The sequence below is a fragment of the Lissotriton helveticus genome, chromosome 5_1 (assembly GCF_964261635.1).
Source record: "Lissotriton helveticus chromosome 5_1, aLisHel1.1, whole genome shotgun sequence".
In the NCBI taxonomy this organism is placed as follows: domain Eukaryota; kingdom Metazoa; phylum Chordata; class Amphibia; order Caudata; family Salamandridae; genus Lissotriton; species Lissotriton helveticus.
The window spans coordinates 539,956,716-539,978,091 of NC_136065.1; the positions used below are offsets into that span (position 1 = coordinate 539,956,716).

The 21,376-nt window shown below is 44.5% G+C and overlaps 1 protein-coding gene across 1 annotated transcript in view; it reads left to right on the forward strand.

The window, feature by feature from the left end:
- PCDH15 (protocadherin related 15) overlaps positions 1-21,376 on the forward strand; it is a 2,579,312-nt gene that overhangs the window by 2,535,312 nt on the left and 22,624 nt on the right. The window contains exon 33 of the mRNA XM_078642873.1: positions 15,956-15,994. Within this exon, the coding sequence (XP_078498999.1) occupies positions 15,956-15,994 (39 nt within the window). The remainder of the gene's footprint in view (positions 1-15,955; positions 15,995-21,376) is intronic.

Genomic DNA, 21,376 nt, shown 5'->3' on the forward strand with positions numbered 1-21,376 from the left:
ATTCCTGTAGAATATTCACCAGTGTGTATCTTCCTGAAGAAGGAGAAGACCCGCTTCTTAAGAGATGACTGGTGGCAGTCAAAGCAATTGCCCTTCTCTAAGTACTTTTCCCCACTTAGGTCCCGATTTCGATGGCTGTCATATCGCAACTGACAGCTCTTCAGTTGAGGTCCAACCGCCATCTTCTACTGCGGTCTAACTGATGCATTACAATGCATTACAATGCGTGTGTTTGGAGGCAGCAGGCGGAGGGACCGTTCAACGCTTTCCTCATAATCCGTTAATGACGGCGGCTCCACTTTCGGGATTATAATGTCGGTTTCCGACAGCCACTCCATGTCAGCCTTTCCGACATGGAAATGCTGTCGGAAAGCAACATTGGGGACCCCTAGTAGGGCCCCCATCCCTCCTGGCCCTCTGCATTCTGGCCTGGGGCACCTAGCATGCCTACACAACCCTGCACTGTGTGGCAGACACAGAGCAGGGATGTTTTAAAACATCAATTTTTCAATGGAAACTTGTGCTGTGGGCATTCCCCACCTGCCGTACAAGCTTGCACTGACTGCCATATCCAAATAATGCGGTTCCCAATCTGCAATGGTTTGCATCGTAATTAGTCCCTATGTTTCTACTTCCAAGCTTCCCTGAAATGGGAGGAGGGTATTACTGTTTGTTAAACATTTTCGGGTCCATTTTCGGTCACAGCTACAGAGAGTTTTAGCGGCATGTAAACAGACCTGTCGTTGCTACTAAATAACAGGGGCCTCATTTATGAGAAATGACGCATCGCTGCGCGAAAGCAGCGATGCTTCTCTTCTCAGTGCGCACTCCTTGCGACATACCTGATGCATCATATTTACTGTATGACGCAAGGAGTTACAGATACGTCAGTATTTCTGGCGTATCTGTATTGCGCAAAAGTGATGCATTGCTGGAGTGTTTCACAAAAGTGACGCAACTCCAGCAATGCGTCCTTTCACATGGGGCAACCCCCATGTGAAAGAGCCTGCGTCAGTCTTACGCCTGCTGTGAGGCAGGCGTAAGATTTTGACGCAACGGTGTCCTAGAAGTGAAGCAGTGAAATCTCATAGATTTCACTGCGTCACTTCTACGAGGCTTTTTGCGGGTGAACGCCCCCCCCCTGCATTATACCTGACGCAGGTATAATGTAGCGCAGGGGTTTACAAAGTGACGCATCTGCTTAGATGCGTCACTTTGTAAATAGTGCGCAACAGGAGACATGTTTTACGCCGCCGATGCGTAAGAAAAAAAGTGACGCATTGGAATAGCAAAACTGACGCAAGGCCTCATAAATGAGGCCCCAGATACTTAGAGTGGAGTTTGAGTCAGCCTTTTGCTTGTGATTGGATGGTTTGTTTGTCTGATTCAACTGATTTGATGTCTTTCCTCTCTATTCTTGTATTTGTCCCACCCCTAGGAACTTTCTGGTTTTAGCATCTTAGATTCTATTGTTTTATACTCAAATTCTATAGGCACCCTGTTATTGGATGGCTAGTTTGTTTACTTGAACTCCTCGTTGCTGATTTAATGGTTTTCCAAGTTTCCTTCCTATTTTCGTGTTTGACCTGCCCAGAGGAGCATTGCTGTTTCACCTGTGTTGATTCGACAATTTGCAGAACTCACAATTGCTCCCAGCCTGGTTGGCGAAATCACCACGAGCTGCTATATGTAGGATAGGATTAATGTACTAAAGAATAACATAATCATACTTTTTAAATTAGCTCAGGATGGCATGTTTTCACAATGTGATCAAAGGCTCTATCTGAGCAGTTATAGATATTTGATCGCAGCCATCTAGATTGCATTGAAGCTTAGGCTCCTCCCCTCAGCTTAACCCTTTTCGTTTTAACTTTGAAAGATGCATTCTTCGTGCTCACTCAGGGTGATTTTTCTTCACAATGCTAGCCGATAAACAGCTCCTGAGTGTGGCAGCTGTGAGTCCTTTTTTTACTACATGCAACCTGCTGCATTTCCATGTCCTCTTCTCTTCATACGTCACACGTACACTTATTGACAAAGCTGACAGGTCTGCGTCTTGGATGCCTAGGGTTGTAATAGTCCTCAGCTAGAGGCGCCTTAGGTCTTTATCCAGAGGCAGCCACTCATGAGGCTAACACAATCTGCTTATCATTCTTCCGAGATTTCGACGAGTGAGCAGAAGGCATAGTCGACAGTGTCCATACATCATGTATTCACACCTGTGTGGGCAGCTCAGATCGTTGTTTTTATAATAGCAAAAAATAATAATTTAAAAAGGCCAGCATCACGTTAGGCCGCTGGACAAGCGCCGAGACGCCTCTTTGCTGGGGCAGCTGTGCGCTCTAGAAAACACTTAACATAACATAACAATATTTTGTCTTGTCATCCTGTGATGCGGTTACATTGTTTGTTAATGGACAAAACAGAATACCTGCGTGGCTTTGGCCGGGCTGTTTAACAAATCTCAAAGTTGCAGCCAGTCACTCTAACTATTTGGGAAATTGTTAAGGTGTGGGTAGCTGCAGCACAAACTACCCCTTGCCCTCGGATCTCCTGACAGTTGGAGGCAGAGCTAGGTGTAGAGAGATGCAGAGAGTGAAATGTGGCACCGTTGCCCCTTGGCACTCGTAAACATATAATTTCATAAAATAGGTGTCGCGCTTACTGCTTGGTAGATTTTCTGCAGCCACTGGTTCTTGAAACAAATTCAGTGGACCTATATAGACGACGCATCCGTTCAAACATTGGGGCATATTATCAAGAATGGCGTTAAAATTATTGCCGGTTTAGCGGCAGAAAACTGCCTCTAAAGCGGCGATAATGGGCTTGATAATATGCCCTTGTGAATTCCAATAGAAGCCCATGATCACAACAGAACATGGACTTCTATTGGAATTCTAAATGGCATACTATGAAGCCCATTATCGCTGCTTTAGCAGCAGTTTTCTGCTGCTAAACCGGCGATAATTTTTAACGTCATTCTTGATAATATGCCCCTTAATGTGTTCTCGAACATGCGTTTAGTGGCCTCAGCTTGAAGAGTTTGAATAATTAATTTCTGAAAGCAGTGATGCCCGACAGGCAGCCACGACCCATGCAGGTAAGAGTGGTGGGGCCGGGTGGGTGGGATTTCAACAGACGGCAATGAGGGAAAAATAATTATTTATTTATTTTCCCCTCGTGGTTGTCTCTCAAATGCCTCCCAAACTGGCCTCACCGCTCTTACCTGCATTGAGGTGCTGATAGGCCGCGTGGCCAAAGAAGAATGCCTTCAGCCCAGATTCAAGGGTGTGCTTTAATCCAACACTCCAGCGCATTCGCCGAGCGAGAATCCTCTCCTCTCGTATGACTTAGGCTCAGATTCACAAAGGTTTGGAGTTGAGTTTGCGTTACTTTTGTAACGCTAACCTGAAGCTAAACCTATTTGGGATACTAACAAACCAACGCAAACGCATGGAAAAGCAAGGCAAAGCAGTGCAAAATGCTGCTTTGCATTACTTTGCATCAAGGGGGCATTACATGGGTGGTACATGGGCATTCCCATGCAAGCAGTCGTGCTTTTTGATGCTAAACCCCATTCACTAATATTGGCAGAAAGGGTTTAGTGCCCAAAATTAACGCCGCTGGAAAGCAGGCTTTAAAATGAGAAATGTTGTCTCTTCTCCATTCTTTTCCTACTTTGCATGCGTGCTGCACTGTGCATCACACATATAAAGTAGGAAAAAGTTTTAAACTTGTCTAGCCATGATATTTTGTACAGGAAAGGTACCCCTCCTGTACAAAACCTATGGTACACTCAGGCACACACCCTAGCTCTTTGGAGCTAAGGTGTGTGGCTAACAGCTGAAATCAGCACCTGCACTGTGGATAGGTGAGGAGAGAGACAGATCTCTGTGAATATGGTGCTCTCCTGCTCTCTTCCTGTCCCATAATGCAGTGCAGCCTCTTTGGGTGCTACGCTGCATTGCGTGATACCTTTTAGAATCTAGGCCAGGGTTTAGCGCTAAAAATGAATGCAGCTGTAATGGAGGCATTAATAGGAGAAATGTTTTAATTTCTCCTTGATTTTATGACTATGCATGTGTGCTGCACACATACAAAGTAGGAAAATATTTTACATTGGTCTAGCCATAGTATTTTGTAGAGGAAGTTTACCCGTCCTGCAGCCGCGGCCCGTGGAGGGAGTTCCAGTGGGGCAGAAAGGCTGGGCGGGGGAGGGGCAGGGTTGGGGGTGCCAAGAACCGGAATATGGATAAATGGAGGTAAGTAAACAATTTAATAAATAAAACGAATTTCGTAGCGTGCCCGGCATCGCAAACTGCCATGCAGCGCGCGCTACAAAATGTGTTTTATTAAATAGATTGTTTACTTACCTCCAATTATCCACATTCCGGTTTTTAGCATCCCCCACCCTGCCCCTCCCCGCCCCGCCTTTCTGCCCCACCGGAACTCCCTCCACGGGCCGTGGCTGCCGTCCTGTACAATCCTATGGCAGACTCAGGCACGCACCGTAGCACTATAGTGCTAAGGTGTGTGCCCAATGCACAGCCACTTAAATCATCACCAGCACTAGGGAGAGGGGAGGAGAGAGCCATAACTGTGAATGTGGTGCTCTCCAGCCATCTCCCTGTCATGCAACGCAGTGCAGCGCAGCATTTGTGGCTGTTGCACTGACTCCTTTGAGAACCTGGGCCTAAGTTTTCTTTCCTTCTACTTCTGAGGCGCAGCTTCCACGTGGTGCAGCGGGGCTCACAGAAAACTATCGACTTTACTTCTGTCAATGCAGGGAGTTAGCATCGTTCACCTACGGTCTGCTGTTGCCATGGATACTGGTGATGAACTGGCAGTACCACAATGAAGGGACGGCAGATTTATCTGCTGGACAGATCACTCATCAATAAAGAGTGCCGGAAGGGCATTTTGTTCCAGTAGGCATTCTCAGTGTCACCACAGGATCTATAGCACTGATCTGACTGACACCTCAACACTTGTACAGTTGTCACTTTGCAATGTGTTTCAAAATATGTACTGACGAGTTCTTCGAAATACCTGTTTTCAGGTAGTCAGTCTGGGTTCTACTACATTTCATTTAAAGTATAAATTGAAAAGCTTTTTTTGAAAAGAGAGCTCTTCCAGCAGCACTCATAAGAGTATTACAAAGCCATAAAGATTATTTAGCTGTGTAAGATATCTTTTTTTCCTGCTTTGCAACCAGCAGTCCCATTCCTATCCCACTGAAGATGGCAAAAATAGTAACATTAACTTTTCTTTATATAGTGTTTAGTGGCACGATCTTGCAGTTTCAAAGCGGTATTGCAAGGGCCACTGAAAGTATGCGTTTCTGCGGCCGCAGCAATTTTCTGCATAAATATAGTTTGCCGCTTTTGACACAGAAATCCATCAGCTTGTACATAAATTGCAGATCTCTGCCAGCAAAGTATTTCTATAATGGATCGAAAATTACTAAAACAGAGCCACACATGTTTCTGCGCTGTGACAGGGTTTTTGCTGCGCAGTAGAACGTCACCCTTCCGTCGGTTATTGCTGTATTTTGGTATGAAATTGATTCTGATGAGGAGAAACCTTTGCCCAGACAGTCTTAACTAACCCTGGGCGTAGTGTGCGGACTAGACTCTTAACGCACAGTAACGAGAAAACGGTGCTATAATACTGCCACCAAAACGTGCCCCATTATGCCAAATAATTTACCATTCCTTGCCGGATGTTTTGGTTAACTCTGCCACCCAATTTGGGCTTCCCCTGTCACATAATTCTCTAGTGGCCATGGACATTACTTCTACCCAACTTACTTTTATTTGTAGACCTTAGAATGATGAAATGCTGCGACTTCGTACCTGCAGGTTGAACAGACATATTTGCAAGAGATTAGCTAACCCGCTATGCACGTCAAATTCTCCGTTTCCATATTTTTTAATGTCTTACATAGTTAACAGCACTGTGGAAGTATTACTTAAAAATGCGACGATATTGTCAGTTCGAGAAAGACTTAAGATAGTTATTGAAAAAAGATGGGAGGTTTCTGTGTTGGAATGCATGCTCCCGAAAGACTTTGCGTGATTCGGTTTCGAGAGCTGCAGTGCACAGGCCGATTCATTCATTGGCTTGCCTTAGCAAACAAGAGCAACCCCCCCCCCCCTCCCCCGGGCATTTTATCAAGACCTGCGATAAAATTATCGCCGTTTTAGCGCCAGGAAACTGCCGCTAAAACGGCGACAATGGGCTTGATAATATTTCCTTGTGAATTCCCATAGCAGCCCAGGTACTGGTGTTAACCTGGACTGCTATGGGAATTCACAAGGGCATATTATCAAGCCCATTACCGCCGTTTTAGCGGCAATTTCCTGCCGCTAAAGCGGCGATAATTTTATCGCAGGTCTTGATAATATGCCCCTCAGTTCTTCAAAAGCGGCGCCGGATTAGCGCATTAAAAGCACATTCGTGATCGCTGTGCCTGAAGTAGCTGTATATTTAATTATTTTCCCACTTAGGTCAATCTCTTTAGGTCGGGCTACAAATAATGAAAACACTGCTTATTGATAATGTTACGTTATGTTATGTTAGTAACTTTTATTCAGCGCTAAGGAGACTGAAGACTATTTGCACAAGGAAGGATTGGCGTGAGAAGGTTTTCAAACTTTAAGAAATTGGGGCCACCCCTGCTTTGTTGGCATCACTGTGCGTTCGCGCGCTCGATGTAAAAAAAAAAACAGCAACAAGGATTTACAAAAATAAAAAGCCGTTTCACAAGCGAAAACAGGGTGTCACGCCAATTTTTGTGTTGTGATTCTATGAGTAAGGGCAGTGCCCTTTTTCTCTCTTTTTGTGTGTTAGTCATGCAATACCATGCCAGTATCATCAACAAGCATTAGCAATCGCAATAGCTCAGACATATAAAGGCAAGACCAATTGTTTTTGACACTGATTAATAGGCTTCTGTTGGGGAGCTGACGCACCCTTCTCAAGGTCACCCCAACTAGCTTTTAAGTTTAACAATCTGGCGCTGAGGGAATCTCTTTAACAAACACCCCCGCGAATCAGTAAGATTGACATCCAACATGAGCTGGTTCAACTCTGTCAATCAGTGACTCAGAGGGGCAGTGTTATCAACACTTTGCACAGTTTAAAGTGACAAACAGAGATGCAGACCAGTGCAAAGTATTGCTAAAGTAGCCCTAAAAATAACACAAATGGTGGTTTGCATAATGGAGGTATCATATGAATGTATAAAAGCTTTCCCACAGTACTACCAATGTTTTTTCATGCAAAGCCCGATCTAGTAGCAATAGTTGACAGAGTGCTACACAATAAAAGAACCCCCCCCCCTGAGGCAGGCACAAACAATTAGATCTGCTTCCATTTCTTGTAATGTTTCACACAATGCTGTGGGCTGCACTGGACAGCCCACAGAAAAAGCTTTAAAGTATGTCTGAGTATAGTTACTTGTATCAGAATGGTATTCCCCCGTATGCTGGACATCACACATAAACCTTTTCACTATGGTGCAAAGGTGTGTGCCTGGAACTATGCAGCCTGTTTATGTCAGTTGCTGGGTAAGAAAGCAGCAGTGCCAAATCTTAGAATGTTCCCCCAACGCAATGCAGTCACTTTTTTGCTCTTGCATTGTGTAATGTTTTTAGGAAATGTGCCCTAAAATGTGTTCCCTATTTAAGTAAATTATTCAGCTCATGATAGTCTTTAACCTTCCTACTCTTCACCCAACCTTCCATTGCTCTCAACGACATACCCACAACATCCTCCCAAGAAATCTGTGACTCCTTTGTAGTGTCCCTAAACTTCTTGAGAGAGCTTTCAAGAGTAGGACCAACCTTGCAATTGAAGACTGCCTTTATGTGTGGATACTGATCATGTTCTGAGGCCTCCAGATTCAGGATGGCATCCCTGCCCTGGATAGGTATACGTCTCCACTAGCTACTCCACATTCCTCATTATCTATCCTATGCTTTTTAGGGCAATCTCAAAAGCAGCAAGACACGTATCTATATCATCCACAATCACATAGCTAGGCACAACTTATTTTGGATGATTGTGTGGTGAATGACCTCGGCTGGGTACCTAATTTTCATATTCAGTATCCTCAATGCACTCTGATGCCCTCCTTCTCTGTTGCTTTCCTGCCTCTTAAGTACATTTTCTGGTGAATCCTCTCATGGCCCAGCATGGCCTGAGCTTGTACGAAGCCAGCATTTTCTCCTCTAATACACGGTTTGCTGATGCCCATTTCTCCTGAGCAGCCACTGTGATAGCCACCTTCTCCTTGGCTACCAGTTCCATTTACTAAAGGCCAGGGGTGCCCTTTTCTCCTCCAGGGACAAGGTAGCCAATTTGAATTTAAAGTGTCACTCAACCTCCTTGTAGTCTAGCTTGAAGGACTTTACCACGGTACCTGTAAGTTGACATACTGCTACTGGTCCTGGACAACACAGGTGAAAATGATCTTTCTTATAGGATAGCCATCTACAAAGTGCTTCTGCAACGTTTTCACCATCTTTCTCCTCTGGGGTGATCAGTGCTTGGCATGTCTCTTTTCAGGCCTTGTAGGCTTTCTCATTGGTCCTGCCCAACTTTAGCCTTCTTTCTTCTGACGTAGCCTTCATTTTCAACAAGGTTTGGTCATTCAAGGTAGATAGACAGGTCCACTTTCATGTTCCCATGAATAATTCAACACACAAAAATGTGATCAAAAGTGAAAAAAATCAAAATTATGACAGTTAAATATAACTCAATAATACTTCTGGCCAATTAAAAATCCAAAATACATTTGTGCCTCTAAATCTGCAATCATTTCGGCACTGTTAAAACTAACTGGTAATTGCTGGACAAAGCCCTATCCTATACCTAAGGAATAACATCCGAAAACGTGTCATTATTTTGGGAGATTGGTACTCCTACCTACTGAACAACCAGAGTCTGGTTACGGCAGTACACAGTTCTTAGCATCTCTGTTCAGAGCGTGTTAGTTATGGCACAAAAATTTAGACAATTCCCAGAAAAAACAGTTACATTATTTTTAAAATTAATCAAACAACACAGTAAAATTCTCAAACATATATAGAAAAATAGAAATGAAAATAAATGAGCAAAAAGACAAAGACAATAAAAGTATTCGACCATATGATTTTTTTAAAGTTATAATGTAAATAGAACTTTGAAAAGTAAAGCACCAATATAAAGTATGTGTTTGTGGATTTTCCGGACATAGTTGCTATTTCAGACTGACCTAGATACAGTGGAAGTTAGATACACAAAGCCGGCCACTCCGGTCACAGTTTTTACTTTGGGACTTAGACCCTGATTTAGAGTTTGGTGGTGAATGTTCTTCATCACAATAGTGACAGAGTACTCTCTCGGCCAAACTGAAGTTGCACCCACGCCATTTAGAGTCAGGTGGAGCTTCAGTATGTCAGCAACAGGTAATCCATCTCCACTGCTGACATACTTCTCTGACAGTCTGACTTAGGAAAGGTCTTCAAAGGTTTGACTATTTGTCTGCCTGCCTGATTTCGAGTGGACAGTCAAATGTCCTGTTTTAATCAGTTAAAACTTGGTGGTAAGGGGTAGTGAAAACTGAAAATGACTGCCAATCCATGGAAGACAATTCTCATGATGTGGTGGTCATTAGTTTTCTTACTTTGTGATTTGTTTCTTTCAAATAAAAAAGACAGGTAAAAATGTGAACGATAGTGCCATCATGTTATGACAGCCATTGCTGTCAATGTAGGAGATGTCCACTGGATCAGAGGACATCTCTAGATTTGGAGGACTGTACTCCATCAGAGTGACAGAGTATTTTACTGTTGATCTGACTGAGTTAAGACCATTCTATGTGGTCTAAATCAGCCCCTTCGTCTAACTACTTTTTGGAGATCAAAGTATTTCAGCAATGCAATTTCCAAGGCAGAATCCGGCAAGTGTCTATCGAAGTCAGATATATTATTGTGGCACTTTCACTGAATCCCCTGGTTACAGCACCAAAAGCACTGAGTGGATAAAAACTGCAGGAACAGATTTGCTGCCAATCCCTGGTGCAAAGTTTTACCTTCAGACTTAATCACTTTTTGGGTTCTGAAAATCATCCAGAGGGGCATGGACACTTTAGCAGGTTAGCCTCCAGCAGGCCAGATACCTTTATCTTGATATCAAGCTGGTCCTGTTTTCAGCAGGGCACAAAGGTCCAAGTGGGGTAAACCTGATTTCAGACCCCACCATGGGTGCAGCAACCAAGCGGAAGCCTCAGTATCTCAACCCCTCTATTCATAGGTGGAAATAATTACTAGGTCCAACTTTTCTCAAATTCTCATTTGGAACTAGGTCGCTCTACAGCCAGGGCCTGGGCAGCGTCCAGTGCTCAGTAATCAGCTGGGCACTCTTGGAGTCAGGACCCTTTCTGCTTTTTGTGTCCCTGGACCAATCAAATTTGAGGCAGCCACTTCACACTTGGAGATCGGATCCAGTAACTGGGCAACAACTGGCATCAGGAGTCATTGACTCCTTTCTTACAGCAGAATTATCTTTCCTCAGATGTCTACCCAGATTCAGGAATATTTTAAGGATGTGGTGCTGATGTACCCACCTTATCCAGTGAACTAGTCAATGATTGGATTAATCCCGAGACCCAACCCAACAGATTCGTTACCTATTCCCCATTTCATTTTACAGCACTCTTTAGTTTATTAAAAAAATCATAGAAGCTCTAATTCTAAGACAGCTAATCATTTTTTCCCTCAGGGGGGAGCTATTGGGTCTCTCATTGTCACCCGCTCATTTAGATGAAATGTCGTCCCCGCTCCCACATTCAAAACATTTTTTTTCCTCCTTCTGGGGTTGAAGCCGTAAGTCTAGCATGGCTCTGGTAATGAATGTGAATAGTTTCAACCGTCCACATTTTTAAACACCAACTCAAAAGAAGAAGTGCTAAAGCTGCCGTATGTTCTTCCAACTGTCTCTGCTCTCCTTACAGATGGTACATTCTTTTAATTCCCTCTTGTTGACAAAGCATTTGTCTTCCTGGGTGAAGAGAACCACGCCATTATCGTCTGGGAAAACGGTCAATCTGCTCCAGCCAGAAATGTTTATTGATCCTCACAAACAAAGATGATTGACAGATTGGTTCAAGTGTGTATTATTTCCGCCCAGTAAGTTGTAATAATGTTAAGGATATTTCTTGATGGTAGAAATGCACCTCTGCTGGCAGACGTCAGAGTAAGATAGTGGAAGTGTATTTTATCATTGGCCATAGTTTTTAGCTAGTATTATGGACTTGGTGTAGACATCTGAAGTGTTTGAGAGTGAATCTTGTCAAAATAGCTATATCCCTGGGTCTCATAAGGGCATCCGTGTCTTCTAAAATGCCTTAATAAAATTCCCATGCTAACCTGAGGGTGAGGAAGTCATCTGAGGTCAGTGATTTATTGACCCTGGAAACCTTTTTTTTCCCCAATATTTCTGAATTAGTCAATTTTGCTTCTAATGATTAAGAGACCCAGTTGGAGTATGTTGTATATATCTGTAAAATGGGTTCTGAAGGAGGGTAAATTCTTCAGCAAATGATTTCAAGGTGTTGAGTTGTGTGAATGGCCTTTGTGTGTTATCCCTAGACTATCCTATTCCTCAATCCTCAATAGCATGGAGATGTGAAAGTGTTTTATGCTCAACTTCAAAGGTGTCTCTTTGGCTATGTTAAGAGTTTTATTGTATCTGTCCACATCTTGAATATTACCATAGATGTAAGAGGAATATTCCTAGGGAGAGTCCCTTTATATAGGAAGTGTAATGGAGATTTACCCCGTGCCCAGCATCCATAGTTCCGTTTCATAACCTGGGTCTAAGCTGGGTCCATGAGATGACATGTGAGAGCCCGATTCACAGAACTATCTTAAGACAAAATCCTTAACTTACTACCATTTTGGTATTCACAGAAGGTACTTACTCATTTTGGTATTCACAGAAGTTAGGAGTCCTAACTTTAGGACTCCTAAATCCCTTATGTGAATACCGAAAGTCTTAAAGTTAGGATTTTTCTCAGTTTAGGAGTAGTAACGTTAGGACTCCTAACTTTAGTACTCATAAATGCCTTCTGTGAATACTGAAAGTCTTAAAGTTAGGATTTTTCTCAGTTTAGGAGTCCTAAAGTTAGGTGCAAAGGTGCCTGCATTGGCGCTGGGCGGCACATTGTGCACCAGCTCTGGGGAAAACAGGAATGCACCATATAATGTTAAAAATGTTACATTCCTACCCTTTCCCTGACTAGCAGTGCAGCACAGTAAGGTGCCTTGCTGAGCAGTATGACAATTTGCTAAATATACCATTTAGTGTTTTAGTTTCTGTAAAAGAAATTCTGGAGGCACTCCCCTATGCTTTTGCGATTATTTGTACCTTGCCTTTTATATTTCTTCCACAAACTCCCTAGCAATGCCCTCATACCTGTATAGTCTTACACATTTGTAAAATGTTTACTTGGATTGAAAATTATTCAAATTATATGAGCTTCTAGGTACACTAGGGGTCACTTAACAGCATCAACAGAATGTAAAAAAAAAAATTGTCTCTGAAGATTTCTACTAATCAATGAAAAATCAATCCCTATTTCCTAAAACCCAAATAGAACAAGGAAGATCAAATCCCAAGAACCCAAGACAGCCCTAGTTACACTAAAAATGGCAGAACTGCCACACTATCCTAAGTGTTTTCGATACTGAGTGTTTCTACGGTGTGGGGGAGCGTCTGGGAACCTGCCTGTTGCCGCTGGAGCCCGGGTGGAGGACTGCTGACCATTTAGACCCGCTGGGATTGCCGCCTGACCGCCGCCTGCCTGCCTGCCTCCCGCTGCCCACTCCCACTACCATCAGGGGAAGCGCTGGCTGTTGCGTGGAGTCCAGGCCAGGGAAACTACAAGCCCCAGCAGCCCAGAGAACCACGTGATCAATCGTAGCGCCACGAGGCGCATAAAACTTCCGTCAGCCCTGCTGAGCGGGGGGGAGAGTCTGGGAACCTGCCTGTTGCCGCTGGGAGCCCGGGAGGAGGACTGCTGACCATTTAGACCCGCTGGGATTGCCGCCTGCCTGCCGCCTGCCTGCCTCCCGCTGCCCGCTCCCACTACCATCAGGGGAAGCGCTGGCCGTTGCGTGGAGTCCAGGCCAGGGAAACTACAAGCCCCAGCAGCCCAGAGAACCACGTGATCAATCGTAGTGCCAGGAGGCGCATAAAACTTCCGTCAGCCCTGCTGAGCGGGGGGGGGAGCGGCTGGGAACCTGCCTGTTGCCGCTGGGAGCCCGGGTGGAGGACTGCTGACCATTTAGACCCGCTGGGCTTGCCGCCTGACCGCCGCCTGCCTGCCTGCCTGCCTCCCGCTGCCCGCTCCCACTACCATCAGGGGAAGCGCTGGCCGTTGCGTGGAGTCCAGGCCAGGGAAACTACAAGCCCCAGCAACCCAGAGAACCACGTGATCAATCGTAGCGCCAGGAGGCGCATAAAACTTCCGTCAGCCCTCCCTCGCGGGACGCCGGGCGAAGCCCGGGCAAAGGGCGGGCCCTCTGTGGCCCTCAGAGGCCTGAGGAGGACGGGGCGGCCACCCCCCTTGGACCCACGACAAGAGGAGGTACATTGCTTTGGTCTATACATTGACACTCTGCGGACAGTGTATTTTCCCCTGCAAACCACCCTCATCGCTCATATAGTACCACACAGCACTATGTCACGCAAGGGGACCAATAAGAAATCTTCTTTACAGCGCGATCCAGGTCAAGGGACCTTAAACTTTATCGTGACCAGTAGAACACCGCCCACTACTAGCGAAGATGAGAATGAACTGCGCCAACCGATAGTAACCAGGCAATCTCCCCCATTAAACCCTGATAGTCCGTTGAACTTTTCTCTGTGGGAGGAAATAAACGCTTTATGTGGCACTAAGTATGCCCCCGTGGCATTTCCATCCCCCGTAAAAAGCATAAGCACTATTACCCCAATAAGGAAACCTTGTGACTCATCTCTACCATCTCCAACAGACAATACCCAAGGTACTGCATTGTTTCAGGGCCCAAATGCTAAAAGGAAGCATGACGAGACTAATGATAGCGGGAACCATTCGAAAATACCCAAATTGTGCGCTGGTCCTACATCACCAGTCACTTACCCCACCTTAACCACGGTGGAGACAGGAAAATGTGAAGACCAAGTATCTTCTCCCCATTTCCCTCTACTGTCTCAGTTAGAGCTACTGTTAAATTCCATCGTACTACCATTGGTAGAAAAAATTAACGCCCTGGGTGATAGACTAACAGGTATTGAGAAAATCATTCAAGCCAACTCTCCACCAATTATCAAAGATTCATCTAATGGGGGAAGAGCCCCTCCGGCTACTATCATAACAAAAGAGAAACACACTAAAATCAATTCTCCGTCCTTTTCTAAGAAGGTAATACCCAATGGTTCTGACCTATTTATTAACCCCAATACCCCTTTGCCTATTAACATAAGTAAATATGCCCAGACTTCTCTTCAACTTCCTAATAAAACCGCTACAACTGTCCCTAAAGTCGCCCCTAAATCTGGGTTTACTAAGTATACTGCTGCCAGAGTGGACTCAAAAAGAGCAGCATTTATACACTTACCCCCAGAAGCCGCCCCATTTGTCCTTGTTCTCTCGGGAATACCGGCACCCTCCTACGGGAAACCCGAAGGACGCCAGGAACTTCTAAATAAGGTAATATTCTGGCTATCTAAAAACAGACCACTCGCATCCAATCACGACGGTGGAATCCTGTGTGTTAGAAGGGTGGGCTGGCTAGGGCCTTTAACCAAAAACATAAGTGGGGATCTGGTCCTAGTGAAATTTAGAGATAGGAACATTGTCCCCTATCTACGATCCAACCGGTCCCAAAAAGGAGACGGCCCCATATCTGTGTGGGACTTACATGATTTTTACCCAAAGTACCACATATATCCCGACAATAAGATCAAAGGCGGACTTTACCCATCTGCTGGGAAGGGGTCCCACATGCTTTCAAGGAAAAGTTTAATGTGTTCTTAAATTTACTGTATATACAGTTAATTCTTAAACGTAATGATTTATATGTGACAAGTTCTGCATTTTTATGCACAATATGTATTGATTCTTTGTGTTGCTGCTTTTATGATTTTAAAATTTTGCTAAAATCGAATAAAGCTTTTCTACTACTACAGTGTGGCCTAATGCAATAAAAGGGCAATATGAAAGCGTGGGGTTATTTTACCTGTGTTGTGTGAAGGTGTCAAGTGTGCAGGTGCGGCCAAGTGGTTGAAGGGGCTGCTGCCACTATCTGCAGAGTTTCTCAATTCACAATATTGGCTCCCACATGCCCAAATGACATGAGAAACCGTAGCGGAACTAAAACCGGTACTTAACCTGAGGAGGAAAAAAAAAAAAAAAAAACTTCTCAAACTACAAAGCATCAAACATTGAAAAGTGCTGGCAACCCTAATTACTTATGTAGCAAGCAACACTTGTCACTCATAAAAAAGCCATTTCTGAATGGAGAATCCTGATTGGTCGCTAAATCATTATAGGACTCCATTGTGTTTTCGCCAAATCAGAACATACATTTAAAAATGTACTACATTTATTTCTGTGACTATTATTTTAAATGGTTTGTACTAATTGTATCTGTTTAGTGGTCAAGACATTAACTCATGGTGCTGGACATGCTTTGCTGTATAATAGTTTGATAATATAATTTAATGAAATAACATTGAAGCTAGCGATCTATCTTGTGACACATGATGATAGAGTAAGAATAGTTCTTAACAGTAGTTTCTTCTCTAACTTAATGCCTTAAGTCTTTGCTGTCTTTCTTTCTTAAATGGTCTTCTTAAGAAGGAAAACATTTGCTTTCTTCACTGTCCACTAAATATGTCTTCTGTGTCTATTCTTTTCTGGCAGCAACAGCAATTGTTGAGACCTTCTCTTCTCAGACCTGAGGTAGACTGCTCTTTCCTCTTTGACTTTCGCATTTATATATATATATTTTTAAAAGGTGTTTGCTTTAATACAGAGTTTGTTGGGCACACAAAATAAGGGTATATCTAAATGAAAGTTCAACAGACATTGACACAACGTTAGCAGTAAAAAAAGTTGTATTTGCCTTCTAACAGGCAATATTGTACTGAAATAATATTGCGTTCAAACAGGGCCTTCTGGATTATGTTCATGAAAGAAACTATAAACTTGCATTAGACTAAGAAGCGGTGGCTGGTATTGAACAGTGGCAGAGAGGCGGGGGAAGGTTGGGGCTAGGAAAGAAAAAAAAAGTGCCTGTGGTCGCAGTCACCAGCTCCCGCCTCTCCTTCAAGCAGGAACCAGGACAAACACAGCCTCCCAGAATCCCCTGACCAATCACAACGCTGCCTTACAGCAGCATTGTGATAGGTCTGAGTGCGGTGTTTTCGGCGCTCAAACAGGGGCTTGGAAGCTGGGTATGTTCTCTCCTAGGCTGTATAATACAAATTGTGGAGAGCATGCACAGTACGCATGATGAATTGGCGGGCTCGAGCCTGCCGGCCATACCCTCATGTACATTTACGGTGCAGCCACCACTCCTCCTCCCTCGGCGAACGTCAGGGGAGCCTGGCCCTGTCCCACCCTAATAACCTGGCTGGCTGCAGTGCAACTGTATTACTAAAAAAAAAATGACAATACATTTTTGTTATTATCATTTTATTTTTTGGGTGCACTGCTTTAAAGTAGTGGGGCGATGTTCTTCCGCCTTAGTGGAGGAGCTGCCCAAGACTAAGGGCCGCATTAAAAGTTGCCCACTATTGTAAACGTTTATACCACACCCAATTAAACCCAAATATAACTGGGATTGGTATTTGCAGGATGCTCTTTTAACACACCACTCAGGTTACACATGTTAGTTGGAGGATAACATGGTAATTCCACTTAGTTTTTCCCAATCCGAAGTGCACAACTACTGAATGTGTGTTTCTTGCCGGCACTGATCATACCAGACTTTACATGATGAAAATCATCTAGGCAAAAATGTATTGGTGTATTAATTGGCAAATATTTTGTAATCTTGGTTAAGGAGCAAACTTCCCTTGCATCCTTGAACTGGAATTATGACAATTTGTGGAAGAAGGACCTATCTTTAATTTTCCTCATCAAAATAAAATGTTGACACTGTTTTGTATTAATTCATTTAAACATCTGTTACTTGTCCCCCTGTCTCGCTCCACATTCAAATTAGCTTATCCTCTGGGACTTGGAGACGAAAAAGGCCATAATTAAACTAGCATAAGTTGTACAGGTGCAACGCCCACCACAACACCCACTGCCCTCCCCTTTGATGCTAAGTATAGCGTGAAAGGGTGCCTAATTCACAAGGGTTCTTTAAGCCACGCTAAGGGGGTCATTAGTATAGCGGACGGATCGCCCCTGCTCGCCTACCATTACCCCTCACCATATTACGATGGCAGGGGGGACCCCGGGAGACGGAAAGACCGTCCGCCGGTTTTCCGCCGGTCGGACAGGCGACCGGGCAGAAAAGGGCTCCAATATGGTGGCGGCATCTGCAAGACACCGCCATCCATATTAGGATAAATGCGGAGACGTGCCTTTCCATGGGGCAACGCCGCCATGGAAAGGCATGGGGTTTCCTTCTTAGGGGGCCTGTTGCGGGCCCCCAGGTTGTTCAGGGGTTGCGGGGTGCACTCGGCATAGGCATGGACTAGGTGGCAGGCACCGCGCGGTGCCTGTCACCTTGTGCATGCCAATGCACAACGTGCATTTACAGCATTGTGGCGGGCGGTGCTGTGAGCACCCCCCCACAATGTTGTGAATGGGGGATGCCACCACCACGGTGGCATCCTAATGGCCTCAGCCGGACCGCTGTACATCTGGCGGATGGTCCCGTTCACCGTTACGGTGGCGGGCGGACTTTGTCTGCCCGCCATCGTAATAGGGACCTAAGTGGCTTAACACCCCCTTGTGAATAAGACGAAGCCCCTATCGCCACCACAATGTCAAGAAAAGTGACATTGAGTTGGAGATAGGGACTTGTAAATATGCCCCATTATGTTAAATTTTTATCCAAGTTTTACGTCCTTTGGAGTCATCCCAGCAAGTAATTGCCAACATTGCTGTTTACTTGCATGCATTATAATTGTTTTGCAATAGTTTCTTTTTATCATCGGGATTTCAATCCATTAATATGACTACAATTTTTGAATAGGCACTTAGATGCTGCAATTTTATTTTAGGCTCTCTTAGTTGTCGAAAAATCTATGAGTCTCCTGCAAATGAGTCAACACCTAGCAAAATCATAGTGGAAGTAGCTGAGAACCGGGCCATATCATGATGTTCTCACATTGCTAGACTTCTTCTGTGCAGGCGTGTATGGTGCAGACCCGGGCCTAGATTAACTAAATTTGACACCGAGCAATGCAGACAGACAACTTGCTGCGCTGGGTCAGATGGAGAGAGCAGGAATGTGCAATAATTACTAACATATGGTACATTCCTGCTCTCTCTCTGTGCTGGTGCACTTGTGGATGCCAATCACCAATGCAGGCACCCTAGCGCCATGATGCAAGGGCATCTGCTTTACAGCCAGGATTGTTTTTGTGCAGAAAAGCAGACTTTTGTGAAGAAAATACAATCACCGGAGGGAGTTTCATCTTGTGTGCACATGTAGAAAGAGGAAACAAAGGGGACAAATAAACATAGGTTTCCTCTTTACTCCTCACCTGGGAAGGCATAGCATTCTAGGTTTACTAGTCTTAGTAAATCTGAGAATGCACCAAAAACCAAGGGTAGATGCATGGGATCACCCATGCTCCATTCATGGAACGCCTTCCCAACGCAAAGTAATGCAAGGCAGCGACTTGTGCTGCCTTGTGTTACTCCAGATGTACTGTGCTACACAGAGCCATGCAAGGTGGCTCTTTGTGGCATAGTAAATCCTACATAAGGGCTTGCATTGCCTTGCATCACATTGCGTGATACAAGGGCAACACAAGCCTTTGATGAAGCTGGGCCTTGGTCTGTCTGCAAAACCCATGGTAAATCATCAACTCATGAGATACTGCAGACAGTGTTGCAGGGTAACATGGTTAACAAACAAAATTACTGATTTAACAAAGGCACTCCAGATAATACAAGTTTATTGTTTTTTGTTTTTTTAAACTTTATTTTTATCAGTTTCATAATAGTTATATTCAGTACATGGTTACTCACTGAGATTTTGCACTTTAAAATGCATGAAGCAAAATGGAAAACAATTACATTTCTAGCTACACCTGCCCGCCACCCGACCCTCCACCACTCCATACAGCTGATACAGCTTATATATATAAGTACATAGCATCTGCCCTTTCTCAAAGTGGTACATCTCACCCGCGGTTCTCTCCTTCCCATTCACATTCATTCAACAAACATCTGGATGCCACTCATGGAGCTTTTACCCCAATCCAGTGGAAACAATCCCATCCGTTTGTTGCACAGCGGGAGTTGCGCTAAGCTCAAGCAAATAACTCCTAAGGGGCCCCAGATATCTCTCAGCCGACACGCCAGAGGCTAAGTGCTGGCATATAGTTCCACTATTCATGTTGCAATACGTTAAAATGTTGAGCTTGCCCTTTACTGTTGAGGGGGGCTTTGCAGCCTCAACTAAGAGCTATCTCTCTCTTTGCCAGCAGTAAAACGATTGCCCTAAATTTACTAACCCCTTTTGGGTAACCAAACACAAACCCCAAAAGCGCAGTCTCAGGAGTGGGAACTATCTCCAAACTTGTTATTTCCCCAATTACTCTGTATACTCCACACCAATCGGCCCTAATTTTAACACAGTTCCAGGCAAGGTGTACAAAGTGGGCCTGTGGCACCCCGCATTTCAAGCAGTTAGGTGGACTGCTAGGATTAATAGTGTGCATTTTACCATGTGTCATGTATATTCTCCACAGAAATTTAAAGTGCATCAATTTATGTTGGCTATTCAGGGAGACCGCTTTAGTTTGTACGCAACAAAAAGTCCATTGCGAATCCCAAATGGGGTTACCTAGATCTCACTCCCAAGCTTCTTGGACCTTAGAGTATCTGCTGGGAACCAGTGCAACACATGCGTCATACAATTTGGAAATAAGGTTCTCTCCCCAGGACACCCAATCACCGTGGTCAGTGGGGCAAAGGAGTCGGTCTCCAAACGGAACCCAGAGATCCCCGCTCTTAGTGCACAGCTGACCCGATTTAGGATAAAGTGATTCATAAAAGATGCCTCACTAAATCTCCCCTCCTCTGTATTAGAGAAGACATGGTCCCAGTAAATACATTTTACTTATGTAGTATTTGGAAAGTGTGCGCTGCACCAATTTCTCCTCCATAATGGATATCCATGGGCTATTTGAGATCAGAATTTCAGGAGAGTACAGAGTATGAGCTCCATTGACTCTACTAACTTCTGCCAGGTCCAACTGGTATTCGACATAGCAGAATATCACAAGGGTCTCTAGGGAATCCCCGTGACAGCACCGTTTTCAGAGAGGCGGACAAGACTAAATCTGCCTTAGGTCTAATGTAGGTAATCCAGGCATCAGGTTGGTACCAGGAATGTGCGTAACTGCATTGCACAACCAAATAGTATACTTGCAGGTTCGGAACACTGAATCCCCCTCTGTCACACGGAACGGTCATGACATCCCAGCTAATCCTGGGTCTCCTGCCTCCCCAGACCAACCTTATGAGATGAGAGTGCAGAGTGAGAAAAAATCTATTAGGGAGCAGTATGGAAATGTTGTTAAATAGGTAAAAAAATGTTGGGAGGACAATCATTTGTATCAGCGCGACATGGTATGCAAGAGAAAGGGGAAGTCACAGCTATCTTCCCACTTGTAGTTCTAATTTATGCATAGCCGGGCCGTAGTTCAATTGGATTATTTGTTCTGTTTCCTTGTGGATATATATTCCCAGATATTTGGTCGAGTCCTCACACCATTCAAGCCGGAATTCACAGCTCCATTTCGTGGTACAACTGGTAAGTGGGAATATCACTGATTTGCTCCAATTGATGGTCAGGCCGTATAATCTCTCTCATAAGAGGGTCTAGGTTCTCCTGGGGGACCGAACGTAAAGGATGATATTGTCCGCAAGGAAAAAGGAGAGGGTCCGTTCTGAACTGTAGTCCTCTATGCATATGTGTTTCCTGAATATGTCTGGCCAGAGGGCCCATAGCTAGAATAAAAAGCAGTGGGTATAGAGGGCATCCCTGCCTGGTGCCCCGGGTGAGATTAAACAAACTCAATAATGTACAGTTTAAGCATAGTCTGGAAATAGGGGCAGCATTTAACAGCGCTGTAAGGTCAATAAAAC